The sequence below is a fragment of the Bubalus bubalis genome, chromosome 7 (assembly GCF_019923935.1).
Source record: "Bubalus bubalis isolate 160015118507 breed Murrah chromosome 7, NDDB_SH_1, whole genome shotgun sequence".
In the NCBI taxonomy this organism is placed as follows: Eukaryota; Metazoa; Chordata; class Mammalia; order Artiodactyla; family Bovidae; genus Bubalus; species Bubalus bubalis.
In genome coordinates, this window is record NC_059163.1 from 65624767 (window position 1) to 65637600 (window position 12834).

Genomic DNA, 12834 nt, shown 5'->3' on the forward strand with positions numbered 1-12834 from the left:
TTAGATTTCAAAATTTCAACATGTGAATTTTGGGGAGACACAAACATTAAAATCATATACACATATAAACAGGTCAAGACACAGAAACAAACAAAATTTTACTTTTAAATATCCTATTGTTATCAACTGCAGAAAGATTGCAATTTAATTTTCCTCTTAAGTGATTCATTGGTTAATTCATTCACATCCAATGCATCTAAACCCAAGACCATTCAGTGTAAAGTTGGTTACTCAACATATACAAAGAAGTATTTCTTCACAATGTTCAATTTGTTTTCTTCACAGAACTTAGTGCAATTATTGGAGAGATAGATACAGATGTATATATACATATATATGTGTGTATATATATATATACACACCCACAACTCCTTTGATAATTCAGATGGCAGAGCAGAGGACCTTAGGTGTTTAACAATGCAGGAGATGTGGGTTTGATCCTTGGGTCAGAAAGTTTCCCTGGAGAAGGAAATGGCAACCCACTCCAGGATTCTTACCTGGATAATTCCAAAGACAGAGGAGCCTGGTGGCTATAATCCACCGAGTCACAGAGAGTAGGACAGGACTGAAGTGACTTAGCATGCATGCCTGCAAAGTTATTCAAAAAAGCATTCTGTGAGGCAAGTAATTTAAGTCCACTAAAAGAGTTGAAAATTTTCTTGGGTGTTCTTTGGAAGGGATGATGCTAAAGCTGAAACTCCAATACTTGGCCACCTCATGCGAAGAGTTGACTCATTGGAAAAGACTCTGATGCTGGGAGGGATTGGGGGCAGGAGGAGAAGGGGACGACAGAGGATGAGATAGCTGGATGGCATCACCAACACACTGGACATGAGCTTGGGTGAACTCTGGGAGTTGGTGATGGACAGAGAGGCCTGGCATGCTGCAATTCATGGGGTCACCAAGAGTCGGACATGACTGAGTGACTGAACTGAACAAGTGAACTAAAAAATGAATTCCCTGAACTGATAATGTCCAGGTTGGTTTGTTTTGATTTGCAGTTTGGTTTGGTTACTTTTCACTCTACCAGGTAAAAAAAAAGAAATGTCTGGGATTTATGTATATCTTTGTTAATAAACATATTCATGTACTATTGTTTTAATACATTGTGAACACTATTAAAATAGTGAGATAAAATAAATCTAAATAGAAAGTTCTAGCTTGTTTTCTGTATTCCCTGGACCATTTTACAATACGTACACCTTCATTGGAAGAACACCGTCCTAGAGCACTAAGTTATCAAACCACGGTATACAGAACAATCCCCTGAAATGCTTGTTAAAATGCAGATTCCAAGCATACACAACAGAGATTCAGTGAGTCTGGGATGGAGCTCAGGAATGTGCATTTCCCCAGTCATTCCAGGTGGTTTTGAAGCAAGTTATTTGATCCCCACACTTTGGAAAATACCACAAAACATGATAGAGACTCTCCCTACCATGCCATGAGCATAGCAACACCAGCAGAAGAGGGAGATAAAACAATGCTCTGTTCTGCACATGTATCATCCACGAACTTGGTTTTTCCAGGAAAATACTAATTAATTAAAATATTGTTTCTATCAGAAAATACATTCTAATTACTACAATGCTGGGCTAAGAAGAAACAGTTGTCATCACCATACACCCCAAAACACACATAACTTATAGTACAATGGAATTCACCTATTTAAATGACACTGTGGCACATGTGTACAATGGAATATTACTCAGCCATAAAAAGGAATGCATTTGAGTCAGTTCTAATGAGGTGAATGAACTTAGAGCCTATTATACAGAGTGAAGTAAGTCAGAAAGAGAAAAACATATCATATATTAATGCATATACATGAAATCTAGAAATATTGTACTGATGAATCTATTTGCAGGGCAACAATGAAGATGCAGACATAGAGAACAGACTTATGGACACAGGGGATGCAGGAAGGAAGGACAGGATGGGACAAATGGAGAGAGTAGCAAGGAAACATATACACTACCATATGTAAAATAGCCAGTGAGAATTAGTTGTATGACTCAGGAAGTTCAAAGTGGTGCTCTGTGACAACCTAAAGGGGTGGGAGGTGGGAGGAAGATTCAAGAGGAAGGGGAAATATGTATACTTATGACTGATTCATGCCGATGTATGGCAGAAACCAACACAATATTGTAAACCAATTCTTCAATTAAAAATAAAGAAATTTTTAAAAAGAAAAAAAGAAAATTTTCTTGAATGTTCTGTTTAAGAGAACTGCATGCATTGTATGTTTTTTGAAACAAGCAGTATACCCACTCCAATATTTTGCCTGGGAAATCCCATGGACAGAGGAGCCTGGTGAACCACAGTCCATGGGGTGCAAAGAGTTGGACATGACTGAGCACATACACATACATACACACACCCACACGTGTCTATAGGTATATATACTTTTTCTGTGTAATGATACCCATGTAAAGAAATTTTAATCTCAAGGAAAGAAGAAGCTTATCTTGTTTGTTATTTAATATTCAGTTTTTAGCCAAGATTCTGCCTTATAACAGAAAATTCAGTAAAAAGTTTTGGAATTCGTTAATGGACAAATAAACAAGAGAATAAATAGTTAATGGATGAAATTATCTATTCTGGTATGATTTTGTATTTTTGGCTAGCATCTTTTCCTCTCCTTTAAGCTTCCTTTATTTTATTTGGAATCATTAAACAGAAATTTCCTGAATGATATGGACATTTGTCTCAAAATGCTTTGAACAACAGTATGAGGTTGGGAATTGAGTCCAACAGAAAAAAATGTAGACCAGACCCTTTATCTTGTCTGTAACTGATGAATGCACAGTATTTCCACAGGTGCAGCTCTCTGTGACCATTGCTCCAGTTTAATTGTGTTTGGTCATATGTTTAGAGGTTGATAACACTATCCCAAACTGTAAAGGGTCTGAGAGTTATTTTCACTTAATTGCAAGCTAAAAAATGAGTCAGTAATGGTTTCACAGGTGCTGATAAAAATCACAGTCTCCTGATTTTGAAATAAAAGACAATTTCTTATTCACAGCAATAGCTGCAGTCCTAGCAGTGTGTGTGTGTGTGTGTGTGTGCGCGCGTGTGTGTGTTTGAGAGAGAAAAACAGAGAGAGAGAGAGTTCTCTGAGCCCTAATTTCCACAAGAAGACACAGAAAAGGCAGAGAATATCTGTAACACCATGAGTTGTATTAGAAGAGAAGAAAACATGCTTGTACTTTGACCTGAAGGAAGATACCTTCTTCCAAGTCTGTTCAGTACACAAAAGTCCTTCAACAGATAGGATAGGACAAATAATAAGGGCAGAAACATAACAGGCCAATATAAATTGTCTCCCCAAAACACAAAAATTGTTAGAGATTCCGCATCTGGAACAGAGTTTGAAAATACTGCAGGATTGTTACTGACAGAGGAGGGGTCCGACTGCTTGCTGCTCAGAAGCCAATAAATAGGCCAGGTTGCTGGAAAGGAAAGTTTGCTTTATTTCAGATGCCAGCAACTGGGGGTGGGGGTGGAGAAGGGTGTGTGTATCTGTCCAAAGACCTACTCTCTCCACACTGGCAACCAATGGGGCAAGAGTTTTTATAGACAGAAGGAGGGGGCTATATGCAGGAAACAGTACTGTCAGCTGTGACAGTCATCTTCAAATTGGTTATCAGTGGTCTGACCAGTGTCATCTCATTTGTTTGAGGTACAGTTAATCTTCAGTTCCAGGTTGTATTTGTTCGCATTTCGATGAGGTTAATTCTCAGTATTGTGGCAGCTTATGTCATGGATACAGTCTGGTCATAATGTAAGTAACTTCTTTACCCTGGTTTTTTAGTACCTATAAGACAGCTCACAGGATGTGGCTCAGAATATTACCTATAGCCCTTGAGAAAGAACTAAAGGTCCTTGACTATGCTTAATGACTACATTATTATTATTCATTCTCCTTTGTCTGTTTTTGTTTGTTTCTGCATTTCTCATTTATCTGATTAAACTTACTCTTTGACTAAAGTTTTCCACAGATGAAAGGCAGGCAGAGGACATGGAGTGGGGTTGAGGGGAAGGAAGGTCCTTAGGATCCTGCTCTGTTTCAAGATGTCACATGGATAAGATAAGATGGATCATAGCCTGCTAGGCTCCTCTGTTCATGAAATTTTCTAGGCAAGACAACTGGAGCAGATTACCATTTCCTTCTTCAGGGGATCTTCCTGAACCAGGGATCAAACCTGTGCCTCTTACATCTCCTGCATCAGCAGGTGGGTCCTTTACCACTAATGCCACCTGGAAAGCTCTGATTAAGGACTGTGAGGGATCAAATCTTATTAGACAATTCTGGCATCCAGTAAACCTCAGCCAAGCTTTATAAAATTGAGACAAGAAGCCATCAAAATCTGAGCTCAACTATACAAGATGTGTGATTATAATTCTAGTCCCTGTCGGGCTACCCCCAGAGGCAGTTTCTCTAATTAGGTTGGAGTAGTTTTCTAAACAGCACAACCCCATTTACTCTAAAAGAGAAAATATATGCAAGAGGCAAAATGACACATGGAAGCATCCTGCTCTTTAGTCGAGTATAGAATTAATTCTTTTAGGATGGACTTATTCCACATTTGACTTCCCACTTGAGAGAAGACTAAAGTGACTCTGACCTAACAGAATTCCTGACCTAATTCCTAATAGAATTTAAATTGGAGATATGGCAAAAGGAAGATTACACAAGACTATAAAATCATGGGAAATTTCAATTAGACAAGCAATAAATTTCAAAGTACTTTTGTTCTTGTTAATATGACAGACTCTTCACCTAATCATAATTTTATTTTGATACTGTATGGTGACTTCAAATGCATTAAAAATTTAAGAATTTACCCTATCAGATCACAGGGAGTCTGGTAGTTAATGATGAAAATACTTTAAAAAGGATGGCTTACCAATTATTAATAAATTTGGAATTTGGTAATGAAACATGACAACACTTAGAACAACAGAACAAAGAAGTAGGACAAAGCTGTAAAATATGATCAAAAGATAATACTTGTAGGCCTGGTAAAGAAAAAGCCATTCTTTACAAGATGAACTTGTGGCTGTTGATATTTTATAACCAATTTTCCAAATAAGGACAGAAAGGATCACCTAAGCTGCAGCCAAAATCTTATACAAAGCAGCAGGAGAATGATCCTTTCCTACAGAGTAGATTTTTCTAAATGGCCATGTTAAAGGGTAGGATAGATGATTCATTGAGAGTCTCTAACTATAAGATTTATACACCGACTTACAATGTTTTCAAAATAATGGATATTATTCACTAGCTTTTATCACAGACAAGAAACAAAAATCATTAATGGGCTTTTTTTAATAAAAGGAGGTAAACAACAACAAAAAACTAGGGAAGGCCTATTAAAATAAAAGCAAAGATTGAACATAGGTATTGTTAAAGCATGAATACAGAGGATAGAAGTTCTGGTACAGAATGAGGGAAGTGTAGCCAGGTGGGAGAGTAGAATAAAAGGAACTCAGTTAGTAAATTTAGAAGAATTACTCATCATCCAGAGATTTTAAGGAGTGGGGAGTGGGAGTGGGGGATGGGGAGAGCAAGAGCAAGCAAGACAGATCTTAAAAGCAGAGATAGAAAACAGGTAGACCAAAGGAGAGTTTACAACATTTTAACCTCTAAAGGGAGAACTCTCATGGCAGAATAGGAAAAGAAATAAAGATCTTCATATGATTAAACACAGGTAAGTCACTTACTACCATAGGAGTCACTTCAAACTCACACAGAGTTGTAATGAGGAAAATTACCTGTAAATGAAAATTTTAAAATTTTTTTTACTTTGTTTAATTAGTTCTACCAGATAGTAGATGGAAGTGAAGACAAAGCATGATGTCACACCAGGGAAGAATATTATTTCTGTTTTAAAAAAGAAGGTGAATTGCAAGCTACATTACCTGGGATTGCCGACACCCACCCCCCCCCCCGAATTAATATATGAATCTTATAGTTACAAATCCACAATGCATCATTTATTCTCTTATTTAATGCTACCATTTGGAAGGGTCCATGATTTAAGACAAGACTTATTTTCCTGTGCCTTTTAAGGATTGTCAGTTACTACTTAGCTTGCCCACTCTCCTCTTAATCATGACCTTCAAGAGTTGGGCCCACCTGGAGGAAGGAGTAGTAGAGGAAATCAACAACTTTTCAGAATCTCTTTAAGAAGCAGGTTATAAGACAGTGATTTCTTTTTCTACAAAATAACAAATTCTTGCAAGAATGACATCATATAACTTTACACACTATAACAGCATTATCCTCTTGGACCCAGAATCACTTGCATGTTTTGTTTTGTTTTGTTTTTTTAATCACTGAATAATATAGTTATCTACACAACTGAAACCCAGAAGACCTTTGATATAATGATCATTAACTAATGTCATGAACATTATTTCAGAGCCTCTTTAAGTCTTCTGAAATACCTCTGTTATGCAGTTACTAAGCATCCTCTACCTACCAAACCCTCTAAGAGTCTCTACCTTGATGAAACTTTGAGTCTCAGGAAGATCCAGGCAATATACAAGTAAATAGCAATACAAATAAAATAATTACATCTTTGATTATATATATAATCTATGGATGTCACAGTAAATTGATGTAAGACCAATGATAAGAGTCTGGATTTCTTTATAAAGAATTCTGCCCTACACAGAAATTGACACTTAGGGAAAATAATTACTGGAAGACGTCTTGTACCATGTAAAAATATTCCACCATGGGGTGACCAAATGCTCCAGTTGTGATTATTTCTTTGTTCAATTGTCATGAATTAAGCCTGGGTTTTAGTCATTGTGTTAAAACCTGGTAATAAAAATAACCACATATACCTTCACCCTTTCTTAACTTGGCTAATAAAACGTGTATGTAAGACAACTGTTTCAAGTGTAGTCAATGTGAAAAATTTTTACCTGAGAGCTTAAATTAACATTACAAGCTAAAGGTTAGAGCTCTTTGTGATAGTTTACTTTTTTTACAATGTTAAACATCTAGTTCTGGGACGGTTATTCTACTCTGTGCCATTCACATCAGAAATGACTGTATTACTTGCTCTCGTCAATGTGTCATTTGGACAGAAGATTTGAGAGCCAACTTGTAGTTAGTCATGTCTTTTTCCTTTCTGTAAGAGACTGTCAGTGTTCTAGACAGAGGTGATCCCTCAGGTTGGTTTTGGTGGGAGAATGGCATTAATGGATGGATACTTAGCATAAGTAAGGAAACAAAACAAACAAAACAACCAATAGTTGTTGCAATCCACTGAGATTTAGAGTTTACTTGTTTCATCAGTGTGGCATAGTACCTTTTGATTGATAAACTCTACATAAGCTTAACTGGCTTAAAAAATATTCCCCATATATTCCCTCTTGAATTCAGGCCTCTTGTTAAAAACAAATAAACAAATAGAAAACATATATAACCTTGGAAATTCAACTGAATAACTGAATTCTCCCTGACACTCTAAGCTTATTTAATCAACTAGACTCAACAAGTTTGTATTGGTTTCAACACTTCTAAATGATATTTGCATCTCAACCTAGACTATCAACTTCTTAAAGGTAAACAACACAGTTTATACCCCCAGTAGTTCCACAGGCACTCCTAATACTGTCCTTAATAAGCACTTTTTGATGTACAATACTAGTAAATAAGTTTTTTCTAAAAAAATAAGAAGATATACTTAGTTGAAAAAGAAAGTAAAACATAAGACTATGTTGAATAATAAGTACAAAGATTATAGGAAGAGAAAACAATTAAAATAGAGAAAATAGAGATTTCCATTTAAAGGAGAAATGACTAAGACAATGAATTTAAAAAATTATCATTGGGGCTTTCCGCGTCCCTCGCGGCGAGCGGCGGGCGTCTGGACTGAGCCGCGCACTCGGATCCGAGGCTTCGCGGTCAACGGCTTCTTTGCGGGCCCCGCCGCAGCCGACCCGGCTCCTCGGTGGAGAGAAGATGGTGGGCCGGAACAGCGCCATCGCCGCCGGCGTGTGCGGGGCTCTTTTCATTGGTTACTGCATTTACTTCGACCGCAAGAGACGGAGTGACCCCAACTTCAAGAACAGGCTGCGAGAACGAAGAAAGAAACAGAAGCTTGCCAAGGAGAGAGCTGGGCTTTCCAAGTTACCTGACCTTAAAGATGCTGAAGCCGTTCAGAAATTCTTTCTAGAAGAAATACAGCTTGGTGAAGAATTACTAGCTCAAGGTGAATATGAGAAGGGTGTGGACCATCTGACAAATGCGATTGCTGTGTGTGGACAGCCGCAGCAGTTGCTGCAAGTGTTGCAACAAACTCTTCCACCACCAGTGTTCCAGATGCTTCTGACTAAGCTCCCAACAATTAGTCAGAGAATTGTAAGTGCTCAAAGCTTGGCTGAAGATGATGTGGAATGAGAAACAAATGTCAACATAATGATCTCAATTAAAACATATTTTTAAAATCTTAACTCAGAAGATGATCGGCTCTGGGGGAGTAAGGGCAGATAAGCTTGTTATGGACTGTCCTCCACAGTGAAGTCTACCAAAGTTAATTTTTACTTTGTGTAGATCCATTTGTCTGTTTTATTTATTTTTCCCAGTGGAAAGTGTATTTTGATAGAGAGCTTTTCATTTTATAAATACACTATGAATTACTGAAATATGCATTTTGTTTATTCTTAAAATATGTGATTAGAGTGTATGTATAACATCCCATTACTTCCATTAAAAATACCCGGTGCTCAGTTTTGAAAGATAGGCCCCAAAAAATGTAAAAGAAAACTGAAGAATATACTTGTTTTGCTCTACATCAGAAAGTTGGCTGGAAACTTGTGTTGATCAAAACTGAGCATTAAGAGATTATTTCTTTCCATTTAATCTCTTAAATATGTGTAATGTGCTGCTATGCTATAATAACAACTTCACCCCCTCCCTTGAAGTGTTTTCTTTAAATCAGTGGGTTTGATGTATTCTGGATATTTACCTCCTTGTATTTTAGATACATGTAGTTGCGGATAGCACCAGGAATTGGATGTCTGTACATTCTTAATCTGGCTGAGTAAGCTTTACCAGTTAATGTCTGCCCACTTGCCTCATATATAAACTGAGGAAATGGGTGTGCTAATTCAGCTTCTAATTCCTTTGGTTCTGTGCAGCATTCTCAAATCCCTCTTTCTGAGGGAAATACCTGTTTGGGCAGCCAGCCCTTGCGTTTTTTTATACTCTGAATTTCGCATGCTTGCCTGACGTATTTCTGGTTTTTTAAAAGGTAAAACGTGTTGATTTTCACTGAAATCATGGTTCTGTCACTACTTTTGTAAATTAACCTGAAACGTAACCTTCACGGTAACTGGGACGCTATGCTTGTAAAAGTGTTTGTTCCCTTTCGCTTTTATCCTCAGTGTACCTCCTTAATCCCCTACCAACCCTTATCTTGTATGAGAATAAGGTGTAACTTTGTGGCTGAAGACTTGAATGAAGATAATGGGACCTTTTATTCTCTAAATAGTGACATATTATCTGCAGCCACAGATTAAATATCAGACCTAAGAATAAAGATCCTTGGTACTTAAAAAAAAAAAAAATTATCATTGGAGATAAGAAAAAAATAAATAAGGCATTTTTGGAAAATAGCAACAGATGAGCAGAAGGCAAATTAATGCTACCTCTGTAATAATAGTAGTTATTTTTGTGTTGTACCTTACTTATTTAAACTATTAAATGTACAATGGAGACATTTATATTTAGGATTAAGTTTTCAATATTTTTTTCTGTTTGAAAATGTGTCACAGAAAGAATGTCAGCCTAAAGATATAATGGAAATATGTAATAACCTACACTGTTCGAATGTCTAATTTGTAAATGCTGTTAAAGCAAACTTGTCAGTGGCTTTATAAGGAATTAAATATGTTCACTAATGAAGATTTGTTTGAAATTATAAAGTGAATGGTTGTGGACACTTTTTCTAACTCTGCCAGCTCTTTCCAGCTCTTTTTCTTTTAGCTCCCCTTAGGAATAGTCTTTTTATTAATCAAATTAAATTTTGTTATTGTTTTGGTAGCTTTTGGCCTTTCTTTCCTCCTTTACTTTTTCCTCTCTTCCTCATCCTCTTCTAGCCTAAATACTTTCTCCAATTAAGTTTTCATTTAGCAGCCAAACTGTCACTGCCCCATTATGAATCTTTATCAACAATTTGCTTACCCAAGATATGAGACTGTATAATATAATTTAAGTACACATTTAAAAAATTGGTTGAAGTATAAATTAATTGAATTTAGATATTTATAAAATTGATCCCAGATACTCAAGCTTTCAACATCTTCAGAGCACTTATTTTTGTTTAGTGCTCAAATTAAAACATGGTTATTTTTAAAATAATAAAGAAATGTGAAGAAAAATTATACCATTGCTTTTAAGTTTTGAAATTTATTTTATTGATTAAAAAATAAAAACTAACTTAGCATTTTGTCTTAAATGACAACAGTGGAGTTTTCTGAGTTGTGTTTCATTAAAAGAACAATGTGACCTCAGTTCTTTGTTTAAATTATCAGCTTAAAGGGTAATCATGGGAAATAGTGAACCTTTGAATTAGTTATGAATGTATCAGTTATTAATGCATCATATGATCTAAGGAGTTCCATATGGAGTTGCTCCTTCTTTTTGGTTTTGTTTTGTTTATTGAGCAGTAGCCAACTATACAAAGGAAATTAAATCTAAGAACTTTCACAGAAATTTTTAAGGATTTTCTGAGAAGGCAGCAAGGGCAAGAAAAACTTCAGCAAGGCTAATTACAAGTTTCAAATGGTCACCCCTTAATTATGAGAGGTTTTAAGTTCAAGTAATACATCTTTTTATAAATCTATCATATTTTATTAATTACTCCAAACTGCTGTCTTGAAATCATGGATTACCACTTAAATTCTTTTCACATAGTTCATATACTTAGTACTCAAAATGACCATTATGATTTATAGGTAAAGGTATTTTACTAATTGGCTTATTTATATGTATATATAAATAATTGTGTAAATTATATTTTATATATGCAAATTCTGAATATACATGTGTATGTATTCAGTAAAAAGTCTTCTTAGGTTAACATTTTAAACCTACTATACTTGTTATAAAAAGACACAGACTTTATGGACTCTCCAAATCTCTGATTCTCAAATTCATATTGCATTTGTGAAATCATCAAACTAAATACATCAAACATAAGTCCATCATATAATAATGATTAATGCACTACAGAACAGGTATAGGATGTTTCAGCCTCAAGCGTTGTGCACTGTGTGTGTGTTAAGTTGACTCAGTCATGTCCCACTCTTTGTGACCCTATGGACTGTAGCCCACCAAGCCCCTCTGTCCATGTGGTTCCCCAGGCAAGAATACTGGAGTGGGTTGCCATGCCCTCCTCCAGGGGATGTTTCCAACCCAGAAACTGAACCCATGTCTCTTATGTCTCCTGCATTGGCAGGTGGGTTCTTTATCACTAGCACCACCTGGGAAGCCCTAATTGTGGATTACTGAACTCAAATTTCTATTCCAGTAGTGTTTTGTATGTGTCTGTGGTTTATATGCCATGATCAAGTGGAAATGTTCTTTTACTCAAAGCTTCCAGATGAATATATGTATATGACAGTTTCAGAATAGGTAATCTATAGACTGGTGACATAACATTATAGTTTAATATGTAGAGCACTATAAATGCTGCTGCCATTTTACTTTGCTTAGTAAAACATCTGTTCCTTCAGTTATCAAGTATTTTATTTATACTTAAGTGACAGAGTAATTTTATAGAGTAAAAAACATAGCATAAATCCCAGAAGGCTTGATCATTTTGTTCTGTCAGTTTTGGAACATAAAATTAAGGTTTAAGTGCAATATTAGTGGCAGTTGAAGAAAAGCTAATTAAGAATTTGCTTTAGTTTTAACACTTTAATAAGGTGATGAACAGTAGAAATCAGTGAAAATAGGGAGTTTGCAATGAAAACAATAATCTTAAGTATATAAAGACCCACAGTGTCTTAAATAGAGTGTGTGTGTGTGCACTCAGCAGTGTCTGACTCTCTACAGTCTCATGGACTCTAGCCTGCCAGACTCCTTTGCCCATGGAATTTTCCAGGCAAGAGTACTGGAGTGGGTTGCCATTTCCTACTCCAGGGAATCTTCCTGACCTAGGGATTGAAGCCCTGTCTCTTGTGTCTCCTACATTGGCAGGCCGATACTTTACCACTAGCACCAAGGAAAGTATCAATAGGATCTGCTCAGTTCTGTGCCCATTGGATTAAGGCTTATCCACATTGTCTCCTGCTCTACAGTAAATTATCTAATCAGATTTGCAAAACCTAAAGATAATATGATGGGGAAACAGTGGAAACAGTGTCAGACTTTATTTTTTGGGGCTCCAAAATCACTGCAGATGGTGACTGCAGCCATGAAACTAAAAGACACTTACTCCTTGGAAGGAAAGTTATGACCAACCTAGATAGCATATTGAAAAGCAGAGCCATTACTTTGCCAACAAAGATCCGTCTAGTCAAGGCTATGTATGCTAGTCTAGTCAATGGTCATGTATGGATGTGAGAGTTGGACTGTGAAGAAAGCTGAGCACCGAAGAACTGATGCTTTTTAACTGTGGTGTTGGAGAAGACTCTTGAGAGTCCCATGGACTGCAAGGAGATCCAACCAGTCCATTCTGAAGGAGATCAGCTCTGGGATTTCTTTGGAAGGAATGATGCTAAAGCTGAAACTCCAGTACTTCGGCCACCTCATGCAAAGTTTACTCATTGGAAAAGACTCTGATCCTGGGAGGGATTGGGGGCAGG

At 36.6% G+C, this 12834-nt stretch overlaps 1 protein-coding gene across 1 annotated transcript; it reads left to right on the forward strand.

Annotated features, from left to right (window-relative positions):
• The first annotated feature begins 7852 nt into the window (after positions 1 to 7852).
• On the forward strand, positions 7853 to 9591 carry LOC102401181 (mitochondrial import receptor subunit TOM20 homolog). The gene has a single exon (XM_025290202.3). It carries the CDS (start codon positions 7985 to 7987, stop codon positions 8420 to 8422), a length of 438 nt encoding a protein of 145 aa, XP_025145987.1. The 5' UTR covers positions 7853 to 7984; the 3' UTR covers positions 8423 to 9591.
• The last annotated feature ends 3243 nt before the right edge of the window (positions 9592 to 12834 follow it).

Coding starts and splice junctions, on each gene's coding strand:
- LOC102401181 (XM_025290202.3), top strand. CDS start 7,985: ATGGTGGGCCGGAACAGCGCCATCGCCGCCGGCGTGTGCGGGGCTCTT.